This window comes from Aquarana catesbeiana, linkage group LG04, assembly GCF_042186555.1.
Source record: "Aquarana catesbeiana isolate 2022-GZ linkage group LG04, ASM4218655v1, whole genome shotgun sequence".
NCBI classification, from domain to species: domain Eukaryota; kingdom Metazoa; phylum Chordata; class Amphibia; order Anura; family Ranidae; genus Aquarana; species Aquarana catesbeiana.
Genome location: NC_133327.1, coordinates 458278608 through 458304454, shown reverse-complemented (window position 1 = coordinate 458304454; position 25847 = coordinate 458278608). Strand labels below are relative to the sequence as shown.

Genomic DNA, 25847 nt, shown 5'->3' with positions numbered 1-25847 from the left:
AACCAAAAAAAAAAAACCAAAAAAAAACAAAAAACGCTTTTGTTTCAATTATAAAAGTTTTGCAAATAAAAAATCTTTCATGAATTGAGGACAAAATGTATTCTGCTACATGTCTTTGGTGAAAATGACCCAAATAAGTGTATATTATTTAGTCTGTAGGAAATTCCACAAACTATGGTATATATCTGAAAATTGATCAATCCTGATGTACTGATGGCCTATTTCTTGAGGCCTAAACATGTCAGGACAGCCCAAATGACCCCTTTACAGAAAGTAGACATTCCAAGGTATTTAGTAAGAGGCATGGTGCGTTTTTTGAATTTGTCACTTATTTTGTCATGAGGATTTTAGAAAAAAAAAATTTTTTTTCTTACATACGGTCACCAGTACAGTACAGCATCATCATATAATGGGTGGGACAGTGATCAGGGACACTGAATTGTTTTGATTTTTAAAAAAAAATGTATTTTTTTAATTTTTTTTTTTTTTTACCTTTGACCAGAACAATATGATGTTACCATAGTAACATTGAACTACTCTGGGGAAGTGATCATTTTTCTTTTTTTTTTTTTTACGCATTACATTGGTATATACAAGCATTTTACTGAATGAAATAGATTAATTCAGGTTATTTTGTTGTGATTAGCTGTGATTGGTCAGACCAATCACATTGTACAGATGGGATGTGATTGGCCCAGTCTGTACCATTTGATCACACTGACCAATAACAGCTAGCAACACAATTGTATACAATGGATGGCTTGAAAGGAAGCCATCCATTGTATACAACTGCCATCTTACATGCTGTGATTGGTTACAGCAGTCACATGGTACTGGCAGCGGGCCGGTACAGTGATCAGTTATCGGCTGTGTCCGGTGGACGCAACCGATCACAGATCGCGTGGTTGCATATTGGGCGGATCGGCGAGAGGTTCCCGCCTGCATTTTTATGTCATACGCTTGTGCACTGATGCACAGTCAAGTTGGAACAGGAAGGATCCCAAAACTGTTCCCACAAAGTTGGGAGCATGAAATTGTCCAAAATGTCTTGGTATGTTGATGCCTTAAGAGTTCCCATCACTGGAACTAAGGGGCCAAGCCCAACCCCACTCCATAATCCCCCCTCCACCAAATGATTTGGACCAGTGCACAAAGCAAGGTCCATAAAGACATGGATGAGCGAGTTTGGGGTGGAGGAACTTGACTGGCCTGCACAGAGTCTGGACCTCAACCAGATAGAACACCTTTGGGATAAATGTGGAGTGGAGACTGCAAGCCAGGCCTTCTCATTCAACATCAGTGCCTGACCTCACAAATGCACTTCTGGAAGAATGAACCTACAGATTTTGACCAGAACACTACCTCACCTTGCCAAAAAATCTCTTTGGAAAGGGAGAGAGGGCCTCCTCTCCCCTGCCATGCATGGATGTTCCTGAAGTCTGACTATTGCTCATTCAAAATAAAACCGAGCCAGGTGTGTTTTCTATGCACAAAAACATGCATGGATGCATATCAATAGACTAATCTGTAGGCCAATAAAATAAAAGGATAAATTGCACCACTCACCACAAACCAATTCTTACATAATACTAAACATCTACCAAGCTTTTTCTTTCTTATATTTGCATCAGTCTAATGAAGGCGCTTGCAAAGTTGTTCATTTTTATTCCACAAAAAACAAACAAAAAACAACTGTTTGTATATAAGCCCAAAGCTGCCTATACACTATACAAATATATTCTGCACTCTATTAGATCTAAAATGTTATATCAGGACAACCGTAAACCATCTATTCAATTTATATCAATTGAGGCAGACCATTGCGCCTCAGATGATTGTAGATCTATGGTCATCTTAAGATGGAAAGAATGAAAAAAAAAAAAATAAAAGTATCAAAAATATAGGCTACTGTTGAGCTTGGCTTTTTCTGAGACACCCTTATAGATGCTTGTTGGCTAATATGATGGACCGCCTCACTGAGTATTAGGGAAGCTTGGGAGACTAAACAGAGTAAAACTCAACTAACAATAACTCAACGTTTGAATATATCTAGCTGCCGAGATCTCTAGATTAACATTCATTTTTTGTCACACCTCTGCTTATGGATTTTTCCCCATTATATGCACAGTTTCAAATAAAATCATTCCCAACTTTTAAAACTTGTGCTATAGTATTGTATCAAGTAAGCATCCACGTCCTTTTCGGATGAAATTTGGACACCACCTGGATATCTTAGATGCCGGCCCGTGACTGCCAGTGAGCTCCAGAGACAGGGCCTACCCTGTGATCCCGCAGAGGGCTATATCTGCAAGCGCCTAGGCCAGTGATGGCAAACCTTGGCACCCCAGATGTTTTGGAACTACATTTCCCATGATGCTCTGGAACTTTGCAGTGTAGTGGAGCATCATGGGAAATGTAGTTCCAAAACATCTGGGGTGCTAAGGTTCACCATCACTGGCCTAAGACCTCACTACAATAGGAGTTTCAGTAAGAGTTCTTACTCACAGAGTGACCAGTATATGGGTAACCCCTTTCCTTTGGTGGCAGCTGAATAGCTTTGGATCATTCCATCCTGCTGGAACTTTTTTCACCTTTTAGAATCCTGTGGATTCAGTATTGCACTCCTACTCTATCAGAGACATTATTCACTTATTAACTCACCATTAATTTATGGCACTGTTTCAATACTCACCTGTATTGTTCTAATCACTGGATTAATATTTTTGGTTTCATTTTGAATTAGCGCAGCTTTTTGTATATATATATATATATATATATATATATATATATATATATGTATATATATTTATTTATTTTTATTTTCCACTATGATTATATTTCATGGTTTTGTCGCTGCTGTTGGTTTAGGTTTATGATCTAGTGCGGTATATCTCTTTGTATATTAGTCTGATGAGCTAGTGCAGACCTGAATGTAAACAGGCACATATTAATTTACATCTGGCCACTCATAGGAATACACTGCAATCTGTTTTGCATCCAAATGATCATGAATCAAAAACAGACTGTCTGAATGCCATGTTAAAGGGGCCTCACAAGAGAAGTTCACCTTTGGTAACTAGTTACACCCCAATCCCCCATTTTGGCAGCGAGCAGGGGACCTTCTTTCCCTGCTCACTGCTACAATCTAAAGAAAACGCTGCCATGCAGGGCTCCGCCCGCCTGGGTTATTTATTCATTCACAGTGTTCTGCGGGTGTCGACTTGTACTTCTCAATGAACTACTATGGTGCCGTAATAGTTCATTGATTCTTCCTGTCAGTGTAAAACTGTTGCCTGTAAGATGTACAGGCAGACAGCTTACACTGACAGTCTCCAGAAGATCTTCATGGCAGTAGCGATCTGCTGATCGTGGGTGCAATGCTTTCCAGGCTCCTTATACCTGCAAAAAAATGTGAATTTATTTTTTTTAAAAGGTGAACTTATGCTTTAAAGCATTCGTATAGTCTTTTTTTTTCTTCATTTTTGGATATAGAAAGGATGAAAAACCCTGTCGGGTTTTTCATTTTTTCTGTGTTTCATTAGGGAGATTTTCTTTCACTTACTGTCCTGGAGATGCAACCGAAAATTTGAGAATAAAAATAACTGGAACAAACTAGCACAGAAAAAAAAAAGTGTTTTGAAACATGAGCTTGGAAAACTATTCTATTTGGATTGTTCTTGGTCTATTTAGAAGAGACAATCTGGTGCTTTGCACATCACTCTACGCAAGTTTACCTGCCACGCACTACCCGGGGGGATGTGCTTGTAATTAGTAAAAATATGAGCATAACAGTTCCTGATGAAATACTCAAATGCACTTGTATATGTGCATGTGGTCTAATAGGTTAATGTGCCTTTAAATTAGTTAAACAAATACAGCCCCAGCAACTTACTTTGCACAAAGCACATTTTTATCAAATGGGTAGCACCACTGAATGGTAATATATAGAGTACAAAACCTTTTCTTCAGCGTCTCGCTTTGTTCGGTCCTCCTCTTGACGCCGGCGTTCTTCTTCTTGTCGTATGCGATCTTCAGCTTCTCGTTTGCGCATCTCTTCCATTTGTTGATGTCGTCTTCTTTCCTCATCCTGTAACTAAAAACACGTATGTGTTTAAAAAACAAAAACAAACAAAAAACGTGTAGATTTATACACTGTACATACAAATTCACAAATAAAACATAAAAAAACTAAACAAAAAATATTAGTTCTCATTAATGCACTTTTATCTTGTATAACTCAAACGCAATCTAAGGGAAAAAAAAACGACTGGACCATTATCTCCAGGTACTTTAACTAGGGATCCACCGATACCACTTTTTTTATGAGTACCGAAACTTTTCTTTTTTTTTTTTTACAGTACTTGCTGATTACAATTACCGATACCTATTTCCGGCATTTAGGGAGAGGGTCTCCATCATCTATCAGTGTGCTGTCTAATATTACCATCTGGATGAGATGAAGTGATGAAGAAACACAGCACTCCCAACACTCAGCACTGGAGGACCATGCTGTCATCCTCCTCCTCCAGTCCCATCTCCTTCATCTCACATCCACCCCCTCCTGCAGTCCATACAACGTGTTCGAGCACAGGAGTAAGTAACATAAAATACAGTGTATTGAGTGCAGAAGTCCGGATGAGAGTGGGGTGTGGGTGTAGGGAGATAGAAAGGGGTTAGAGTGCCACAAGACTGAGAGAGAGTGTGTGTGTGTGGGGGGGGACGACAGATAAAGAAAGAGTGGCAAGAGAGAGATTCTCTATAGCACTACAAATCCCAGCATGGCAGACTCCCATTCCTCAGCTCACACAGCCAATGTCATCCACCAAAGGGATCACTACAGCCCCCCCCCCCCACCCCACACACACATTATATATATATATATATATATATATATATATATATATATATATATATATATATAATCTTTATGGCAAAACCAATTGGGAAAAACAGATGTGGGCTCAACCTATTCAACACCAGAAAAAATAGTGAGAGTTTACTCGCAGCAGATGAATGAACCACCTGCACAGAGCCCCCAGAGGAGGGGATACCATGATCCAAGAGATGGAAATGGAGGAACGACACCAAGACAACAATATCAAGATGGGAGATATGGGAACCAGTATCCATACACCCCCCAGCGAGTGGACAGAAGACCCCAGCAGAATGAGAGGACACCGCAAAATGGAGGTAGGAAACCGTTCTACTGGAGGAATAATAGGAAGCCTCAAAATGGGAACAACTGGTACAAACCCCCGAATGACCAGAGAGACCATAGAGGACCTGCACAGGAATATAGGGAACAGAGGAGGTCATATGAGTATAGAGATAACAGAGGACCAGTATACGATCACTATGGACCAAGAGGAAGAAGTCCCTGTCAAGGGACAGAATGGGCACTTCATATTGACTGAGGCTGAACGAGCTCGCTGCTTGTAGGAGACAGGAATCGGTGTGTTACACTGTAATGTGAGTACATTTTAATGGTTATGAATAAAGCTCCACCTTGTTTTAAACATACTACACTATCCGGTACCCCCTTTGTCCTTTATTATCGGTTCACCCACATTTAAGGCGTGGAGGCAGAGATGGGACCCGCGCTGGTCCAGGATCCTAATAAAAGACCACAGCCACCTGCACTTAGTTGCTGTGCGGTTTACCCAGCACCGCTGGGCGTGGAGGCAGAAACAGAACCTGCACTGGTCCAGGACCCTGAAGTAAAGATCACAGCCACCTGCAGTTACTTCTTTGCGGTTTACCTAGTACCGCTAGGTAAGGGGCCACTACTTATATGAGTGTGATTCATGCACGAAGAGGACACAGATTGAATTTTATTCCAGACACTTCACCCCTTCTACCTGAGCACATAAGATTTTTTTGTATTGCACAATAGAGGACATCATCACATTGTACTTTATGTTTTTTCCACTTATGCACATAGCTGCATGGTACTTGGACTGTGTTTTTTGTCAGCAGCTCCTATAGGACTTTCTACTGCAGGGATACTGCTTGATAAATTGGATATGTTTAGGTCACTTAGCACTTGCACTGCCTATGCGGTTTTTTGCACACTCACATAGGAAGTTTTCTATTAGCTTAAAGTTGCACTCCTTTATTTATTGTTGCTTTATCGGCACATGTATTTATTTATTTTCACCTGTACATGATTTAATCATCAATTTCTAGTATTTGATTAATTGCATATTTTTATTGAGTTGGTATCGGCACACGTATTTATGTATCTTCACCTGTACATGATTTAATCAATTTCTAATATTTGATTCATTGCATATTTTTATCAGATATTGCACTTATTTATGTGTTTTATTTATAAAGGGATATCAGCATGAAGCTTAATTGATAATCCCCCTAGTGGCTTGCACCACACTCCTCAGTAGGTTTCCACATACATCATATTTAGTAGGTTTTTGGTTTTGGATAGTGCAGCACCTCCTCCCCCTCTTGTCTATTTCAACTTTTGGGTTTTGTCTGACCCATTGTCGGTGCGTGCAGCTGTCCAGACGTATACTGTTTCTTACTCTTTCCATCACGGTAGCGCAGGAATAATTCACATCACAAAGGGGTTAGAGTGCACAAGACAGAGAGACAGTAAGGGTGGGGGAGGGAGGCGACAGATAAAGAAAGAGTGGCAAGAGAGAGATTCTCTATAGCACTACAAATCCCAGCATGGCAGACTCCCATTCCTCAGCTCACACAGCCAATGTTGTCCATCAAAGGGGTCACTACAGCTCCCCACACACACACACACACACACACACACACAGGCTTCCTTCTGGGACGACAGCCATGCAGACCAATCTGATGCAGTGTGGTCTGAGCACTGACAGGCTGACCCCCTTCAACCTGGCAATGCCAGCAGCACTCGTACTTCTATTTCCCAAAGATAACCTCTAGATATGATGCTGAGCATGTGCACTCAACCTCTTTGGTCAATTATGGCGAGGCCTGTTCTGAGTGGAACCTGTCCTGTTAAACTGCTGTATGAGCTTAGCCACCGCGCTGCAGCTCAGTTTCAGGTCTTGGCAATCTTCTTATAGTCTAAGCCATCTTCATGTAGAGCAACAATTCTTTTTTTCAGATCCTCAGAGAGCTATTTGCCATGAGGTGCCATGGTGAAAAATAAAGGCTAGTCCATTTTGGTGAAATTTCATTGCAGCAACGAAAGTTTTATGGCCCCACACGCTTGTATGCATACCTGACAACGTCGGGTCATGTTCCTAATGAGACGATGGATGGTGTCCTGGGGTATTTTCTCCCAGATCTGGACCAGGACATCACTGAGATCCTGAACAGACTGAAATGCAACCTGGCGGTGGCGGATGGACCGAAACACAATGTCCCAGATGTGTTCTATTGGATTAGGTCAGGCGAGTATGGGGTCCATTCAATGGTACTAATTTCCATCATCCTCCAGGAACTGGCTGCATACTCTCACCACAGGAAGCCAGGCATTGTCATGCACTAGAAGGAACCCAGGACCAACTGCACCACGTAAGGTCTGATCCACCACCAAATCAGTAATGCTGAACGATGTTGCAGGCAGCATAATGTTCTCCATTGTTTTCCCCACATGTGCTCAGGGTGAACCTGCTCTCATCTGTGAAAAGCACGGAGCACCAGTGGCGGATCTGGCAATTCTGGTGTTCAATGGCAAATGCCAAACAAGCTCCACAGTGCCAGGCACTGAGCACTGGGCCCACTAGAGGACGTCGGGCCCTCAGGCCGCCGTCATGAAGTCTGTTTGATTGTTTGGACAGAGACATTCACACCAGTGGCCTGCTGGAGGTCATTTTGTAGGGCTCTGCCAGTGCTCATCCTGTTCCTCCTTGCACAAAGGAGCAGATACCGGTCCTGCTGATGGATTAAGGTCCTCTATGGCCCTGTCCAGCTCTCCTAGAGTAACTGCCCGTCTCCTAGAATCTCCTCCATGCTCTTGAGACTGTGCTGGGAGACACAGCAAACCTTCTGGCACGTATTGATGTCCCTTCCTGGAGGAGTTGGACTGCCTGTGCAACCTCTATAGGGTCCTGGTATCGCCTCATGCTATCACTAGTGATACTGACCCTAGCCAAATGCAAAACTAGTAAAAAACTGTAAAAAAAGATGAGTAGGGAAAATCAAACGTCAGTGGCCTCCACCTGTAAAACCATTCCTGTTTTAGAGGTCCATTATTGTTGCCCATCTAGTGCACCTGTTAATTTCATTAACACCAAAGCAGCTGAAACTGATTAACAACCCCCTCTGCTACTTAACTGACCAGATCAACATCCCAGGAGTTCAAATTGACTTGATGCTATACTTAATAACCACTTCAATACAGGGCACTTTCACCCCCTTCTTGCCCAGTCCAATTTTCAGCGCTGTAGCAGTTAGCGGCTTATCCTGCTGGACGTCATATGACGTCCAGTCAGGATAACTTAACCACTTTGCGGCCATCATTTTGTTATATGGCGGGTGGGAAGTGGTTAAAAAGCATTCCTTTAATTTTCTGAGCAGTGTGTGTCATACATACATACATATACATACATATATATATATATATATATATATATATATATATATATATATATATATATACACACACACACACACACATATATATACACATATATACACATACAGTGGGGCAAAAAAGTATTTAGTCAGCCACCAATTGTGCACGTTCTCCCACTTAAAAAGATGAGTGAGGCCTGTAATTGTCATCATAGGTATACCTCAACTATGAGAGACAAAATGTGGAAACAAATCCAGACAATCACATTGTCTGATTTTTGAAAGAATTTATTTGCAAATTATGGTGGAAAATAAGTATTTGGTCACCTACAAACAAGCAAGATTTATGGCTCTCACAGACCTGTATGTTCTTCTTTAAGAGGCTCCTCTGTCCTCCACTCATTACCTGTATTAATGGCACCTGTTTGAACTTGTTATCAGTATAAAAGACACCTGTCCACAACCTCAAACAGTCACACCCCAAACTCCACTATGGTGAAGACCAAAGAGCTGTCGAAGGACACCAGAAACAAAATTGTAGACCTGCACCAGGCTGGGAAGACTGAATCTGCAATAGGCAAGCAGCTTGGTGTGAAGAAATCAACTGTGGGAGCAATAATTAGAAAATGGAAAACATACAAGACCACTGATAATCTCCCTCAATCTGGGGCTCCATGCAAGATCTCACCCCGTGGGGTCAAAATGATCACAAGAACGGTGAGCAAAAATCCCAGGACCACATGGGGCGGGACCTATTGAATGACCTGCAGAGAGCTGGGACCAACGTAACAAAGTCTACCATCAGTAACACACTACGCCACCAAGGACTCAGATCCTGCAGTGCCAGACATGTCCCCCTGCTTAAGCCAGTACATGTCCGGGCCCGTCTGAGGTTAGCTAGAGAGCATTTGGATGATCCAGAAGAGGATTGTGAGAACGTCATATGGTCAGATGAAACCAAAGTAGAACTGTTTGGTAGAAACACAACTCGTCGTGTTTGGAAGAGAGAATGCTGAGTTGCAACCAAAGAACACCATACCTACTGTGAAGCATGGGGGTGGCAACATCATGCTTTGGGGCTGTTTCTCTGCAAAGGGAACAGGACGACTGATCCGTGTACATGAAAGAATGAATGGGGCCATGTATCGTGAGATTTTGAGTGCAAACCTCCTCCCATCAGCAAGGGCATTGAAGATGAAACGTGGCTAGGTTTTTCAGCATGACAATGATCCCAAACACACCACCCGGGCAACGAAGGAGTGGCTTCGTAAGAAGCATTTCAAGGTCCTGGAGTGGCCTAGCCAGTCTCCAGATCTCAACCCCATAGAAAACCTTTGGAGGGAGTTGAAAGTCCGTGTTGCCCAGCGACAGCCCCAAAACATCACTGCTCTAGAGGAGATCTGCATGGAGGAATGGGCCAACATACCAGCAACAGTGTGTGACAACCTTGTTAAGACTTACAGAAAACGTTTGACCTCTGTCATTGCCAACAAAGGATATATAACAAAGTATTGAGATGAACTTTTGATGTTGACCAAATACTTATTTTCCGCCATAATTTTCAAATAAATTCTTTCAAAAATCAGACAATGTGATTGTCTGGATTTGTTTCCACATTTTGTTTCTCATAGTTGAGGTATACTTATTATGACAATTACAGGCCTCTCTCATCTTTTTAAGTGGGAGAACTTGCACAATTGGTGGCTGACTAAATACTTTTTTGCCCCACTATATATATATATATATATATATATATATATATATATATATATATATATATATATATACACACACACATACACACACAAACACACAGTTGTGCTCATAAGTTTACATATCCTGGCAGAATTTATGATTTTTTGCCCATTTTTCAGAGAATATGAATGGTAAGACAAAAACTTTTCTTTCACTCATGGTTAGTGTTTGGCTGAAGCCATTTCTCATCAACCAACTGTGTTTACTCTTTTTAAATCATAATGGCAACAGCAACTACCCAAATGACCCTGATAAAAAATTTTACATACCCAGGTGATTTTGGCCTGATAACATGCACACAATTTGACACAAAGGGGTTTGAATGCTATTAAAAGGTAATCATCCTCACCCGTGAACTGTTTGCTTGTAATTAGTGTGTGTTTATAAAAGGTCAATGAGTTTCTGGACTCCTGACAGACCCTTGCATCTTTCATCCAGTGCTGCACTGACATTTCTGAATTCTGAGTCATGGGGAAAACAAAAGAATTGTCAATCTGCGGGAAAAGGTAGTTGAACTGTATAAAACAGGAAAGGGATATAAAGAGATATCCAAGAAATTGAGAATGCCAATCGGCAGTGTTCAAACTCTAATGAATAAGTGGAAAATTAGGGGTTCTGTTGAAACCAAACCACGGTCATGTAGACCAACTACAAGCCAGAACTGCCAGGAAAATTGTTCGGGATGCAAAGAAAAACTCACAAATAACTTCAGGTGAAACACAGGACTCTCTGAAAACGTGGTGTGGCTGTTTCAAGATGCACAATAAGGGGGCACTTGAAAAAAGATGGGCTGCATGGTTGAGTCGCCAGAAGTAAGCCATTACTACGCAAATGTTGATGATCCTGATGTTTTGGGGATGTGTGCGCTACAAAAGGCACAGGAAATTTGGTCAAAATCGATGGCAAGATGAATGCAGTATGTTATCAAAAAATACTGGAGGAACATTTGCATTCATCAGCCAGGAAGCTGCGCATAGGACGTACTTGGACATTCCAACATGACAATGATCCAGAACACAAGGCCAAGTCGACCTGTCATTGGCTACAGCAGAATAAAGTGAAGGTTCTGGAGTGGCCATCCCAGTCTCCTGACCTCAATATCACTGAGCCACTCTGGGGAGATCTCAAACGTGCAGTTCATGCAAGACAGCCCAAGAATGATCAGAAACTGGAGGCTTTTTGCCAAGAGGAATGGGCAGCTTTACCATCTGAGAAGATAAAGAGCCTCATCCACAAATACCACAAAAGACTTCAAGCTGTCATTGATGTTAAAGGGGCAATACACGGTATTAAGAACTGGGGTATGAAAACTTTTGATCAGGGTCATTTGGCTAGTATCTGTTGCCATTATGATTTAAAAAGAGTAAACACATTTGATTGATAATAAATGGCTTCAGCCAAACACTAACCATGAGTGAAATAAAAGTTGTGTTATCATTCATATTCTCTGAAAAATGGCTAAGAAATCAAATTTTGCCAGGGTATGTAAACGTATGAGCACAACTGTATATATGAGCAGCATGGGGTTAATAATGGGGTCCCGATTATAGTACAGCTGTGCCCTAGTCCACTCTCACAGAGCAGCACAAGATTAAACCATGGGGCTCAGTCTAGCCTAACATATTGGCTGTATAGCGCATGGGCAGTACAGGGTTCAACACTGGGATCCTAATTAGCCAATGAGTCTCCCGCTCCCCCTCCTCCCCTCCCTTCCCCTCCCCTCCAAAGGCAGCACAATGTTGGACACTAGACTCCAAATTATAGCCTCAGCCAGCTCTCACACGGTTAGACCCTAAATTCCTCATTAGCCAGTCAGCAGCGTCCTCTTCTCTCAAAAGGCAGCACAAAGGGTGATGACAGGCTCTTGTGTACGACACCAGGCTCCAGAAAAAGTGTATTGCCTGTCTGCACACACAGCATAGACAATTAAGGGAGGAGAAGAGCTCTGAGCACTGAGAGAGAAGCCATGGCCAGCCACATACCTACCTCCCAGGTCCCAGCACAGGTCAAATGTGGAGGAGCTGAATCTTCACCAGGTGGGCTGAGCAAGGCTGATGAAGCATTGCAGTTCTTCTGAAAGGCGTCCTGCAAATCCACGCTCCCCTGCAGTGGTACATGCAGGCTGTTCCTTCTTCCATGCACAGCAGACTCCACAGGTGAAGATTCAGCTCCTCCAGACACAGTGACGCCTACAGCGGCAGCTGCCCCTGGTTTTGTTTACACTTCAGCTGTCAGCAGGGAACAACCCCGTTGCCAGCTGAATGAGTTGTTTAATCAATCTCAACAACCGAATGAATCAGTTGTTAAGAACACAGTAGCCCCGCTCATTAACCGATAATCACCAGTATTCTTTTGTTTACATTTCAGCTGTCAGCTGAAAGAACTGAGCCTGAATGTATTGGTTTTTTGTATTGGTGCATTGTAACAATACTCATGCAAATGCATAGTATCGGCACCAATACCACTATCGGTGCAACCCTAGTTTTGACAGTTATATCCATATGACAGCATTAACAGTACAACCTGTGTGTGGCCACACCTTCTGCTTAAAAATAAGTGGAAATCACTTTTCAGCTATATTATCTACTATCCTCCAACACTTCCACATGTATATGACTATTAGGACCATAAACATAGGATGGCATATGTGTGAAATTGCACTGGGGTTATGTTATCACATTAAACAATGCAAGTATAGTGCAATTCTACTTAAAGTGGTTGTTACCTTTCAAAAGATTCACTGGCAGCTCCTCCATTTTATCCAGGCATAATGCACTCTCTAAGTGTTTTTTTTTTTTATAAAACAAAGCCTCTAAATACCTTTTTTTTAGCTATATTAATGTCGGTCATGTGACTCCTGGCCGTTCTGCTACTCCGATCCAGGGCTACAGTGGGAGGGGCCGAGATCTCCCTCTGACGTCAGCCAGGGAGGTTACATGGCCGCTCAGCCCCTCCTGCTGTAGCCCTGGATCGGAGTAGCAGAGGGGACGGGAGTCACGCGACCGGATTGAATATAGCTTAAAATAGGTATTTAGAGGTTTTTTTTTTTTTATACAAACTTACAGAGTGCATCATGCTTGGATAAAATAGAGGGGCTGCCAGTGACAATTATTAAACTTAACTACTAATAGGGACAGGAGGCAGGGGCAAAGACACAGACACACGGAGCTGAAAGGCAGGGATGGAAAGGTGAGGGGGACAGAAGAGAGCGGAGGATGACGGAGTCACAAACTGACCATGGTAATCCGGGCTCAGCAGCCAAGATTATCGTGGTCAGTACACAGAGGGGGACTAAGGAACTGGCAGGATCAGCCAGGTTTTTTTAGGCTAAATTCACACCTATGCATTTTTAGTGCTTTTTGCACCTTTGCACTACAGAATGTGTACCATAGGAAACCATGTTAAATGGACTGTAGTGTAAATACAGCCTTACAGCTTAGAGAGGGGCAGCTTAGACAGCACAAGCACTGTGCTGTTTAACCCGCTATAAGGCTGCATTTACACCTGAGCATTTTCAGCTCATAAAACGCCTGAAAAACACCCAACAAGCAAAATCCCATTCATTTCAATGGCACCTGTTCACATCTGAGTGTTTTGTCACCTGAAGCAAAATGCCTGAAAAATGCCCGAAGCTCAAAAAAGAACATGAGCTTCTTTGGGGCAGATTACAGGCATTTTTCTGCTTTTTACATTGGTGACCTGTACAAAATTGCGGCAAAAACGTGCGACTTTGAAACGCTCAGATGTGAATGCAGCCTAGGATTACAAACACTTTAAATATCTAGTATTTGCTTGTTTACAAATATTCCAACACACTTTCAAGAGTTAGTAAACTTACAAAACAGACAGCAGAACAAGGTCACTAAAACAAAAAAAAAAGCCAAGTAGCTAAATTTAAGATAGTTCTCAGATTCTAAGCAGCACACCATTAGTCGTTTACGTCTATTACTCTGGTCCTAATTTATTGATTACAGTGTTTTCCACACTTCTACATATTGTAGACATACTGGGGTTCATTTCCTAAAACTGGAGAGTGCGCAATCTGATGTCTATGCAGAGCTGCACCAATCAACTTTCAGGTTTTTTTGTCAAAGCGTAAAGCGGGATTCCGGCCTGGAAAAAAAAATGTAAAAGTCAGCAGCTACAAACACTGTAGCTGCTGACTTTAAATAAGTACTTACCTGTCCTGGGTGCCCGCGATGTCGGCCGCCCGAGGCCGACCTGTCCCTCGGCTCTCGGGTCCCGGCACCACCATCCTAGGTAAGGGAAACAGGCAGTGGAGCCTTGCGGCTTCACTGCCAGTTTCCGACGGCGCTCCGCTCTGTGAATGGCCCCGTGGTGTTCTGGGAGCACACACAGTTCCCAGAAGACAACGGGGTTGCTCACCGAGGAGAAGAACACGCCGCGGAATAGGAAGAGGCAGATTAGGAAGACTGCCTAGCAACAAGGGTTTAGGTAAGTTTAAATTTTTTTTTTTTTCAAATGTTTTTTTTTTTTAATTTTTTTTAGGTTTTTTGGTGATTTTTTTTTTCAGGGTGGCCCTCCACTTTAATTGAACAAGCTGAAGTTAGAAGCTGTGCATTGTAGCCAATCAGCTTCTGAGTGCTGTAGTTTTAGTAATTCTCCTCCATAGGGTTGGTGGTTTGGATAAGGAACAGGAGAACAACCAGGGGAACTGAATGCATACTGCATCGATGATATTACCGACTGGAAGTTTTCATGGTTAGGAAAACTTTCCACCATGAACAAACCTTTTTTTCCTCAAACATCTGGGGTTCTGATAACACTTCAGAAACATTTGCTTCATAACTTTTGTTCCAAAACTTACAATATAAGCCAACTTAATGTATTATTATTTATCGGCAATACATTTAGCAGCACTTGTAATTTATATACTTGTAGGCAGGGCTACTTTCCCTTTTACTGCTTTTCCTCGCTGTGGGGGAGCAATTAGGTCATCATTGGGGGAGCAATTAGGTCATTCTTGCATATAAGGCTAGGGAAATGCCAGTTTAGGTGCTCTGGATTTTGAAGCTTGGCATGACCACTATAAAGAACATTTATTTAAAACATTTTGTTCTTTAAACATTTAAAGAACAGTTTTGTGTGCTCTCCCCTTTGGGGGCTGGGCTGAGGAAGGACTGCAGGGCTTAGGGCTAAGAATGGGAACTATAAAGGACGACTTTAAAATAGCTGCAAGGTGGAAATGAATTAGTACTTATTGCCATTACTTGGGAAACTATTGATGCTATTGAAACGGGATGTTTATTACTTTTCTTGCCAAGCACTTCTACAACCAGAAGCCTGTATGTGTGATTTTCTACTAGAAACAAGGTAGAATGATGTACTGATGTACAGTGCTCAGCCAATGCCTGGGTATTAGAGTCATGTGTATTTATTGGCGTAAGCCTGGTCAGCCCAGGAGTGGGTGGTGATGAAAGAAGAGAGTTCCCCTGCCTGGTGGAGAGAAAAAAAAACTCATGTACCACGCATCAGGTAACCTGGGCCCCATGTTTCACAGGCTCTGGGTGTTCAGATGGACTTCTGGAGCTTCGGTCTGGACAGGACATTGGGGTGTTAAAAGTTTAATGTGAACTGTAGCAAGGGGGTGTGGTGTGGTTTAGGACCTGCATTCGTGCACGTGAAGGTTTGGGTGGAAAGCAATGTATCTTGCCCTGAACGTAGGTGGGGCCTGGCTGCATATGATGGCCATGTGAAGAGGAGCTGTGTGAAGAGGAGGCACTCCATCTACATACTAGTTACATTGGTCCTTGTCCCCAGAATAGCTTACAACCTCATCACCTTGACACACAAATGTGATAGGGCTGGCACACATGAGCAGGCTTCTGTCCAACAGGATTGCTGCAAAACCAGCAGACGACCAGCATTTCAAATGTTCTTTACATCAAATATATGTGCGCGCTGGTTGTATACAAGTAAAAGGTTTTTCCAGAATGATTGGTGCCACCGGCTATAGCTGGCAACACTAAGCATTGTGTCCTGCAGAGGGCTCCCTGCCTGCAGAACACAATAGCAGTCGGGAGGGATTTACCCATCAACACAATCAAACCATTTATAATGTATGGTCTGCTAAAGTTATATGCAGCTACCTTCAGGTGAGTGGACAGTGGCAAAAAGACTGCAGTGACATCCTCCATAAATAAGCCTTCCCATCCACAGCTAGCCTCAGTTTTGTAGTAAGCAAGTATACAGGGGGAGGAGCCTGTGTTCTGTACTGTAGTCCTTCAAAAAGCAGTTCAACTGAGGGGTGGACAACATACCAAACAATGCCAACAGGCACATTACAAACAGGTCAAGAAGAGTTTGACAGATTTCGAACACAGCTTGTAGCGCCTTATGCCCAAAACGAGCATCAGAAAAGGCTTGAACATTTACCTGATAGAATTTAAGAAACGTGAAAAAAGCCTAGATGGCAGCCTTGTAAATCCTAGATACTGATGTCTGATGCTGAAAAGCCCAAGAAGCACTAACAGCCCTCAGGAATCCCAAATGGGAATCGAATTTCTGAAGTGAAGCATTAACAAAGTTAAACTCTCACAGAACTCACTACATTAATGCAGTACATTTATTATGGAAATTTCTTTAGGATGCTTCAGAGAAGGACATAAGCAAGGAAGAAAAATGTAATGATTAAAGTGGAAAGCAGAGATCACCTTCATAAAAAGAAAAGAAAAAAAACACAGCTTATCACAAATTGGGGTAAAGATCCAATCATAGCAGCTCTTTACCACGTGATCAGCTGTGTCCAAGGACAGCTGTTCATGATGTAAACACACTTGCTGGTTGGCATTTCTTTCCTCATGCTGTGAGTAGAGAGCAGGTAACTGGCTGGGGACATCTGCACTGATCATCAATGTCCTGACGAACAATCATGCCAGTCAGTGCCACCGATCAGTGCTGCCTATTAGTGCCCATCAGGGCAGCCTCATCCAGGCAGCCTCATCAGCACACATCAGGCGAGGAGAAAAATTACCTGTTTGCAAAATTTTATAACAGAAACTAAGAAAACCTTAGCTGTTTTTTTTTTTTTTTTAGAGACTCACTTGGCTCTTACTACCTAGTGAAGTCCTCCTTCCTGCAAAGTTTTGGTCAAATTGTTTGTATTGTACATTTCCCACTGACTCGGTGAGATAACCTGGTTCTGTCGGCTCTTCAAAGACCACCCCTTGTACCTAATAGGAATGCTTTTCTGTCTATCCTTACTCGCAATGTTGCCTTTCTCATCACCATTACTTCTGCGAAGCAAGTTGGCAGCCTCTCCTGTAAAGAACTCTGGATCTGTACAAGGACAGGTGTGTTTTGAGGCTCAGGACTTTTCTTCCCAAGGTTTTTTGATTTCCTTTCACCTTATCCTGGAAATTGTTCTACCATCTCTATATCCTGCTCTCATACATTCTAAGGGGGTTTCCCTTTTTGCATGAATGAGGTACATGCTTTTTGAGTTGATGTCTCAGCTACAGTTCCCTTCATCAGTCAGACTCCTAGTTTTTCCTTCCTGAAAGTCCCCATAGAGGGAAGCCGCTTTCTGGTTCTACTATCAACAGCTCTTTAACTTTATAGCTTCAGGGGCAAAGTTTCCCCGTCTCCCGACCAAAGTGCACTCCACTAGTTATTTGAGTAATGCCCCGTAAACACGGTCGGATTTTCCGATGGAAAATGTGTGATAGGACCTTGTTGTCGGAAATTCCGACCGTGTGTGGGCTCCATCACACATTTTCCATCGGATTTTCCGACACACAAAGTTTGAGAGCAGGATATAAAATTTACCAACAAAAAAATCCGTTGTCGGAAATTCCGTTCGTGTGTACACAAATCTGACGGACAAAGTGCCACGCATGCTCAGAATACATAAAGAGATGAAAGCTATTGGCCACTGCCCCGTTTATAGTCCTGACGTACGTGTTTTACGTCACCGCGTTTAGAACGATCGGATTTTCCGACAACTTTGTGTGACCGTGTGTATGCAAGACAAGTTTGAGCCAACATCCGTTGGAAAAAATCCTAGGATTTTGTTGTCGGAATGTCCGAACAAAGTCCGACCGTGTGTAAGGGGCATTAGTGATTCCTTGGCGTTGCAGCTTTAGCTATCTCTCAGATTTACAAGACCACCACCTAGTCGTCTATTCTCATGACTAGGTGGTTGTTCAGGCTAATCATTACTGATAATGATGTGCAACTTTCTAATTTTTGTCAGTCTACAGCTCAGTCCTTCTCTCCACCTGAATTCACTTCCCCTGGTCTCTACCATCTACAGACAGCATGGACACATAACAATTTTAACAAAATTCCACACTAGTCTAGATATCTGTTTAAATCGGCCAAAATGTTTTGTTGGTCTCTGAATCTGGTTCTCTCAGCTCTTCAGAAACTGCCCATTAACCACTTGCCTGAGCACTTTTACCCCCTTCCTGCCCAGGCCGATTTTCAGCTTTCAGCATTGTTGCACTGACAACTGCGTGGTCATGCAACACTGTACCCATATGAAATGTTTGTCATTTTTTTCACACAAATAGAGCTTTCTTTTGGTGGTATGTAATCACCAATGTTTTTTTTATTTTTTGCTAAACAAACGAAAAAAGAACAAAAATTGTGAAAAAAAAAAAAAAAAAAAAAAGGCTGGGGTTCGACCCTTGATGGTACTTAAGCCTAGAGCTGCACAATTGTGGCTAAAATGAGAATCACAATTTTTTTGCTTAGAAGATAGATCACAATTCTCGCGGTGTAACATCATCTTTCACACTAAAACAAAAAAAATTGGGCTAACTTTACGGTTTCGTTTTTTTTTATTCATTGAAGTGTATTTTTTCCCAAAAAATTGCATTTGAAAGACCGCTGGGCAAATACAGTGTGACATAAAATATTGCAGAAATTGCCATTTTATTCCCTAGGGTCTCTGCTAAAATATATATAATGTTTGGGAGTTCCAAGTAATTTTCTAGCAAAAAATATTGATTTTAACTTAAGAAGTGTCAGAAAAAGATTTAGATTTTAAGTGGTTAAACTTCCTGCATTTACACGTTGTTGACAACTTGGCAGAAGGATTATTTATGTACACAGAAGTTCTATCCCTTTGATTTAAGAAGGAAGCTTAGTTACAATGTTTCAAGTTAAAGACTTGGCAGACTGCCCAGATGCTTTCTTTTGACAGCTGAGCAGATAAAAGTCTCTCCACTTGTTTATATAAAGCATCCGCAAAATCTGCAGGAGAGATCGTCGGGGGGGGGGGGGGGGCGAATCAAGATCACGATTTTTTAATCATTAATTGTGCAGCTCTACTAAAGCCCAGATACTTATACAGACCAGACTAGAGAAAACAAGTTGCGTCCCACTGAAAACTTCCTGGAATGGAATTTAGTTGCCTTACGTTAAGAAATATGCTTTCAAGTGCGACATTGTGTTAAGAGTACTTCCTAGCTTTCAGGAGTGTAGGGATGGTGGAATTTCATATATTTCTGTCTCTCAGGACCTGGGCTTCAACAGCCAAGCCATAGAAGCCACAGATTGAGAAGCAGAGTGGCTATCCGGCCCAGAAAATGTCTGCTAGCAGCCTGACATTCTCCAAGTACCACTGGGCCAGTTTAGAGTCATAAGATTCACTGGGATGTTGTCCCATCCTGCAGAGTAGAGGCAGAAGGAATTGCCTCAAAGTAGGCCACTATTCAGCCCAAGACCCTAATGCAAAAAATAGAGAGTTGGTTGGCTCCTGGGTGTAACCTGAGAGAGTAGAGATCAAAGTTTATCCAGGGGAAGTAAAACTTTGGACCAAACCACAGCTAAGCCCAGACCCAGATACTCCAAGCAATGAGATGGTTCCAGCACATATCTATACAAATCACTGTACTTTACAGTGATAGGCCAAAGGGAAAAGCAACACATTGGTGCTGTGCTCCTGTTTGCTTGGCTAAGCTAAGGGCAGATGCATTCCAGGAAGTAAATGCTAAATGAATCATCTGTCCTTACTCAAGATGGTTGCAGGTAGAAATGCTGGGGGGGAGGGTTTCAAAGTGCTTTCTCAGCAAAATAAAGCATTGATGGATGGACAGATGGGGGGGTTTGCTCTGATAATTAAAAAAAAAAAAAAATTAAAATAGCACTTTTGGTTTGTGGTGCTCAGATACATTTTATTCCCACTTCAACACGTTTCAGTGTAACCTAGCATCCAGACAACTCCTGTTTAATGATAAAAGGGCAGAGCAGTTAGCAAGATTCTACTTAACCCAACCCAGCTGCCTCAAATGGCTGATAAAACAGGTTTTTCAAATGTAAAGCTACAAAATGATACTGCAAGGCAAAACACTTGAAGTAATCATGTTAAGGGTAAAACATTTTTTTACCAAAAATATCCACAGCACAGAAACACAAGGAAAACATTCCAATTAATTTACATTGTTTTGTGCCACCTTAAGGTGGGGCTGAATTGTGTATTTATGATCTCATAAAGGCGTGAGGAAAAAGCCATATGTAAAATGGCCTTTCAAGTCCCATCATCAGCTGCTGAAAGACTTGATTTGAAGTCAGTGAGCACAGCGGCACCCATCAGCATGTTGAATCTTGTTCAAGGCAGGATACAGTAATAGGGAGTTTATTATCCTCCTATGAAAATAACTTATTTTAGAAGGTTCTCAGCACTGACAAAAGTAATCAGATAACATTAGCATCATGAGAGTGACTGAACTGGGGCATATCAAAATGTTTTGTTCTTGGGCAGAAGCAGTTTATAATGAATACAATATCTGTGTGGTAGTCCTACATAGTCACCATAGAAGTCATTCCTGACACAGTAGTGTTCGAGAAAGGTAGACAAACTTTTTTTTTTTCATTCTTTTTTACATTGCTCTACCCACATATATTTTGTGTTAATAAAGCAGAACTTTACCCATAACAACTTGATAAAAAATAATGTTCTTTAGCAAAGAACATACATTCTACATTAATAATTATGCTACCAAAATTAGTGCGTGCTGCAAATTGCCTCCAGCATTGCGCCCGTTTCTTTTTGCTAGAGGCTGCCATTTTGCTGAAGCCAAAAGCCTCAGTAGTAAATCATAAGGCTCCAGTCACACCATGGCATTTCGTTGTGCAGGCAAAGAACTGCCGCAATTATGCCTGCGATTTGGAAACGCTGCAAATCGTGGGATACCCTTGAAATCTCCGTTACTATGAATTGTGCCCAAATCGCGGCGTGATTTTGCCACAATTTGGGTGCAACATGGGGACAAGGTGCTTTGGGGGGGGCATGTGGCCTGGTATAGCCCAGGAGGGGGCGTTTTAAGGGTCTAGTATGGATTTTGAGGAGGACCCCACGCAGTTTATTTTTTTTAATTTTATTTTGGCGTGGGGGTTCCCCTTAAAATCCATACTAGACCAAAAGGTCTGGCATGGTCTGGGGGGGGAGCCCAATGCCGTCTTAATTTTGGCATGGGGTTCCTCCCCTTCAAGAGCCTCAGAGCACAAGTCGCATGCCAAAGTTGGTTCAGTTAAGATGATGATCCGACTTGATATTCAATGGGCTTTAGTAGGACCAAAGTTGGACCAAAAGTAGTGCAGGAACCTTTTTCAAAGTCAGACCGACAGCCTGCAAGGACAAGCCAAATGCACATCCAGAGGGATGCCATGACAGCCAGGAATGCAGGGGCGTCAGGTAAGTAAATGCTGCATGGCTGTATCTAGGGGGGTGCAGCGGTGGGCTGTGCCCCGCCTCCCCCCCAAAGCCCCCTCTTTACACAGCACATACATAAGCTGCATTAACACTAGCGATTAGGGCCAGTACGAATTTTAATGGCAGTTCTTCCTGCAGCTCTCAAGAGGAAGGTGTGCTGCTGACCCTGTTCACGATAATGACAGTTCACCAGCGGCGACACCTATTTGTGGCTGAAAATAGGCCTGGGCAGGAAGGGGGTGGAAGTGCCCAGTATTGAAGCGTTTAATAACCTGTTAATGTATTTTAGTGATCGAATATACAGTGCCATGGTCAATGCATTGTGGTGTAGGGTCTGGAAGAGTTTGCACAATTGCATTAACATTGCATTAACACACTTCCATAATATACTGTATGTAAAGAGGACATTTCAGAGGAAATCTAATTATAGATATTATGTCTGCCAGTAAATTACTAGTAGTTAAGAATATAAGTTCTGAATGTTAAAAGGAACTGCATGTATAACAAAACCGTAAGGCCCCTTTCACAAGGGCGGCTGTTCTGCCGCTGTTAAAAGCATGTTTTGTTATTTTGAAATTCAGAGAATCCTGGCACAGCGTTCACTTGCAGTTGTACATTGCGATTAGCTGCATTCACATGCGGCTGTGTTTAGCTGCGTTGGAACCTTTGTGTCATTTCTGATGTACTTCCTGTTTTTCTTTCCTCCACCGATCAACTTGGGTACAACCAGCCTGTTAGATTTTTTATGTGATTATTGCCAGCGGCTATAGCCGCTAGCAATAATCACTGTGTATTGCACTGTCTATAGCCAGGTTAAGGTTGTTTCTAAATTGCAAAGGTAGCAAGCAAACAATACAATAGGAAAGTGTGCAGTAATTATATTAACAGATTCCCCAGAAAAAAGGGTCACATACAACTAAGGCAGGCCACACACAAAGCAATTTTTTTCTTTCTTTGCTCGATTCTCCCATCAACACAGTGCTGACAGAGGAATCCATCCCGGCGGAGGGTGGGGGAAGCCATCCCTGCTGGGAGAAGACAGTGATTATTGCTAGCGACTATACCATTTTTTCAGGTTTGTGTAAACTGGGGAGTTATATCTCCTGAAATGGTTTTATTGATGCATTTTTTTTCTCAGTGTGACTAGTTTTCCCTTTAAAAGTTCTCTCTCAAAAATGTACCAACAACTTAAACTAAGCACAGAATCCATCATTCCTACAACCCTTTAAAATAATTGTTTGGCACAGGTACACTTTAACCTGTCGATCATGACGGGGAATGGAAGGTTTTGGAAGAATTAACCAGACCCTGGCGTCCCCAAGGTTGAGGAATACGTTTTTTTGTTTTCTTTTATCAACCACTGAATGAGCTTCCCTGAGACTGCCCAGATATTACTTCTTCATCGCTCTGGACATAAGGACAAATATAGGAGCTTGGCCATTAGGAGCTCGCAAAGGTCTGCTACAATTGCCAAAGTGTAACTAAATCGAGAGAGCCACAGAAGTGGCTTTAAAAAATTAAAAATAAAAACTTAATAGCAGACATCTTGTGGTGTCTGTTCTTGGGCATGACTTTTAAAAACTAAAAATACAGCAGAGGTATAGTTTTAGGGGGAGTCTATTTTTAAAGAGATTGAGACATTTTTTGACCGGGTCACTTATGCAGCATACTTATTCTTTCTCCGTGCTCCAACACGGAATCATCAGACCATCTAACCATACATCAGGGGAAAAGAAAGAAGAGTTCCCATAGTGTGAATCTGTTTAAAATCATATTTAGTAAAACATATATTTATGTAAAAAAAAAAAAAAAAAAACATACATTTCCAGGTATCTCCACTGACACCAGTATACTGCACAGTTCGTATACGACAAACCAAGTTCCGGCCAAACACTCTGGCTGCAAACTTCGAGCTGTCAAAGCGTAGTGACGTCACATCCACCGGCCCCTCTTGCGTGTTTCACCATTTGACGTCTTCCAAGGGGTGGTCATCAATTTAAGACAGCAAATTTTATATGGATTCACACTATGGGAATGCTTCTTTATTTTCCCCTGATGTATGGATGGATGGTCTGATGATTCAGTGTTTTTGAGATAAAGAGGCAATGCTGGTGTAATATATTGATACTGCAGAGCATCACTCTCAGAGGAAAAAGCTTTACTGGCTGGATTTCCAGAAAATACCACTGGTGAGTCTATTTAACTACTTCCAGACTGCCCCACGTACATATACGGCTGCACGAAACACAGATCTCTCTTCCTACAGTCAAACCATCCCCCACACAGTTAGCAAACATCCTCTAGGCACACATTTAACCCTTTGATCGCCCCTGATGTTAACCCCTTCCCTGCCAGTATTTATACTGTGATAGTGTATTTTTTTTTTTTTTAAGCACCGATCACTGTATTGGTGTAATTAGTTCCCAAAAAGTGTCACTTGGTGTCAAAATTGTCTGCCGCAATGTCGCAGTCATGCTAAAAATCGCTGATCGCTACCATTACTAGTAAAAAATATAGAAAAAAAGAAAAAGTCCATAAATCTATACCATAGTTTGTAGACGCGATAACTTTTGCGCACACCAATCAATATACGCTTATTGGATTTTTTTTTAGCAAAAAACATGTAGCAGAATACATATTGGCCTAAATTGATGAAGAAATTTTTTTTTTGTGGATATGTTTTATGGCAGAAGGTGCACATAATTTGTTTTTATAATTTATTTCCCCCCTTGGTTTAGATTTTATTTACGCATCTACAAATGCGTATACATGCATTTATATGCGTAAAACACATTCTTAAACGCCAATTTATTTTCCTGCATTACGGATCTGAATGCAACTCATATTTATGCACCTGCGTGAATGGCTCCATTGAAAAAAAATGCAGCTGTATTCAGATCCATAATTAAAAAACACTTCTATATGCAGTTTTTACAGCCATTTGAATGAAGTTTCTTTAAGTTGAAGAACAATTTCAACAAGTCCAAAAAATATCTGTTTATCTTTACAGAAATGCAATATCCTCTAACTTCATGGAAGCTGTGTAAATTAGTAGTCCTATCAACCAACCATGCAATAAAAATGTACAAAAGCAAACATATTTGGACCATGGCTGCCCTAATATACACGGTGAAGAAAAAAAGCTTAAAGTAGAAGTCCACCCTAACACTTAAATTCTCCCCTGCAATAATTAATGTGAGCTATGTTCAGCCTTATGTCTCAAAATGAAAAAAAAATCCCAGTTTTCCTACCTTTATTTTGCAGTATCCAGTGCCCTCACATGACTTTGAATCAACTTCCTTCTGAGACTAAAATCAGCCAGTGGGTGTGGTTACTGAAAGCTAGTGACATCACTTACTGGGAGGGACACTGTTCCTGTGTAGCCAGTGGGCGCATACAGGATGGGAGGAGCTAATCACAGGTTCCTGCCCAGTGTTCTCTCATTGTACATCCTAATTCTACAATGATCATAGAACAGGCAACCACACTAAGGCTCTGTTTCCAATAGTGCAATTTGTCATGCGACTTTGGACAAGTCACAGCCCATTGATTTCAATGGCACCTGTTCCCATATATGCGACTTTGAAAATCAGCGACTTTGAAAAGGTACCTGCAATGCTTGGATTGTGACTTTGATCCAGAGAGTGTAAAGTCTGGCCAAAGCTGCACTCTAAATCGTGCAACTTTGTGGTCGCAATAGTGGAAACGTAGACTACGGCTCCACTAGTATGGTCATGCGACTTTGGACACAAATCTTCATGACAAGTCACATCCCATTGATTTCAATGGCACCCGTTCCCATCTATGCGACTTTAAAAGTCAGCGACTTTGAAAAGGTACCTGCAATGCTTTGATGCAACTTTGATCCACAGAGTGTAAAGCCAAGCCTTAGGCTACG

At 41.9% G+C, this 25847-nt stretch overlaps 1 protein-coding gene across 21 annotated transcripts in view; it reads right to left on the bottom strand.

Moving 5' to 3' along the window:
* The window catches only part of AFDN (afadin, adherens junction formation factor), a 386193-nt gene that overhangs the window by 13417 nt on the left and 346929 nt on the right, over positions 1-25847 (bottom strand). For all 21 annotated transcript variants that reach the window (XM_073627519.1, XM_073627513.1, XM_073627512.1 and 18 more), the window contains one exon: positions 3959-4093. In XM_073627519.1, the coding sequence (XP_073483620.1) occupies positions 3959-4093 (135 nt within the window). The remainder of the gene's footprint in view (positions 1-3958; positions 4094-25847) is intronic.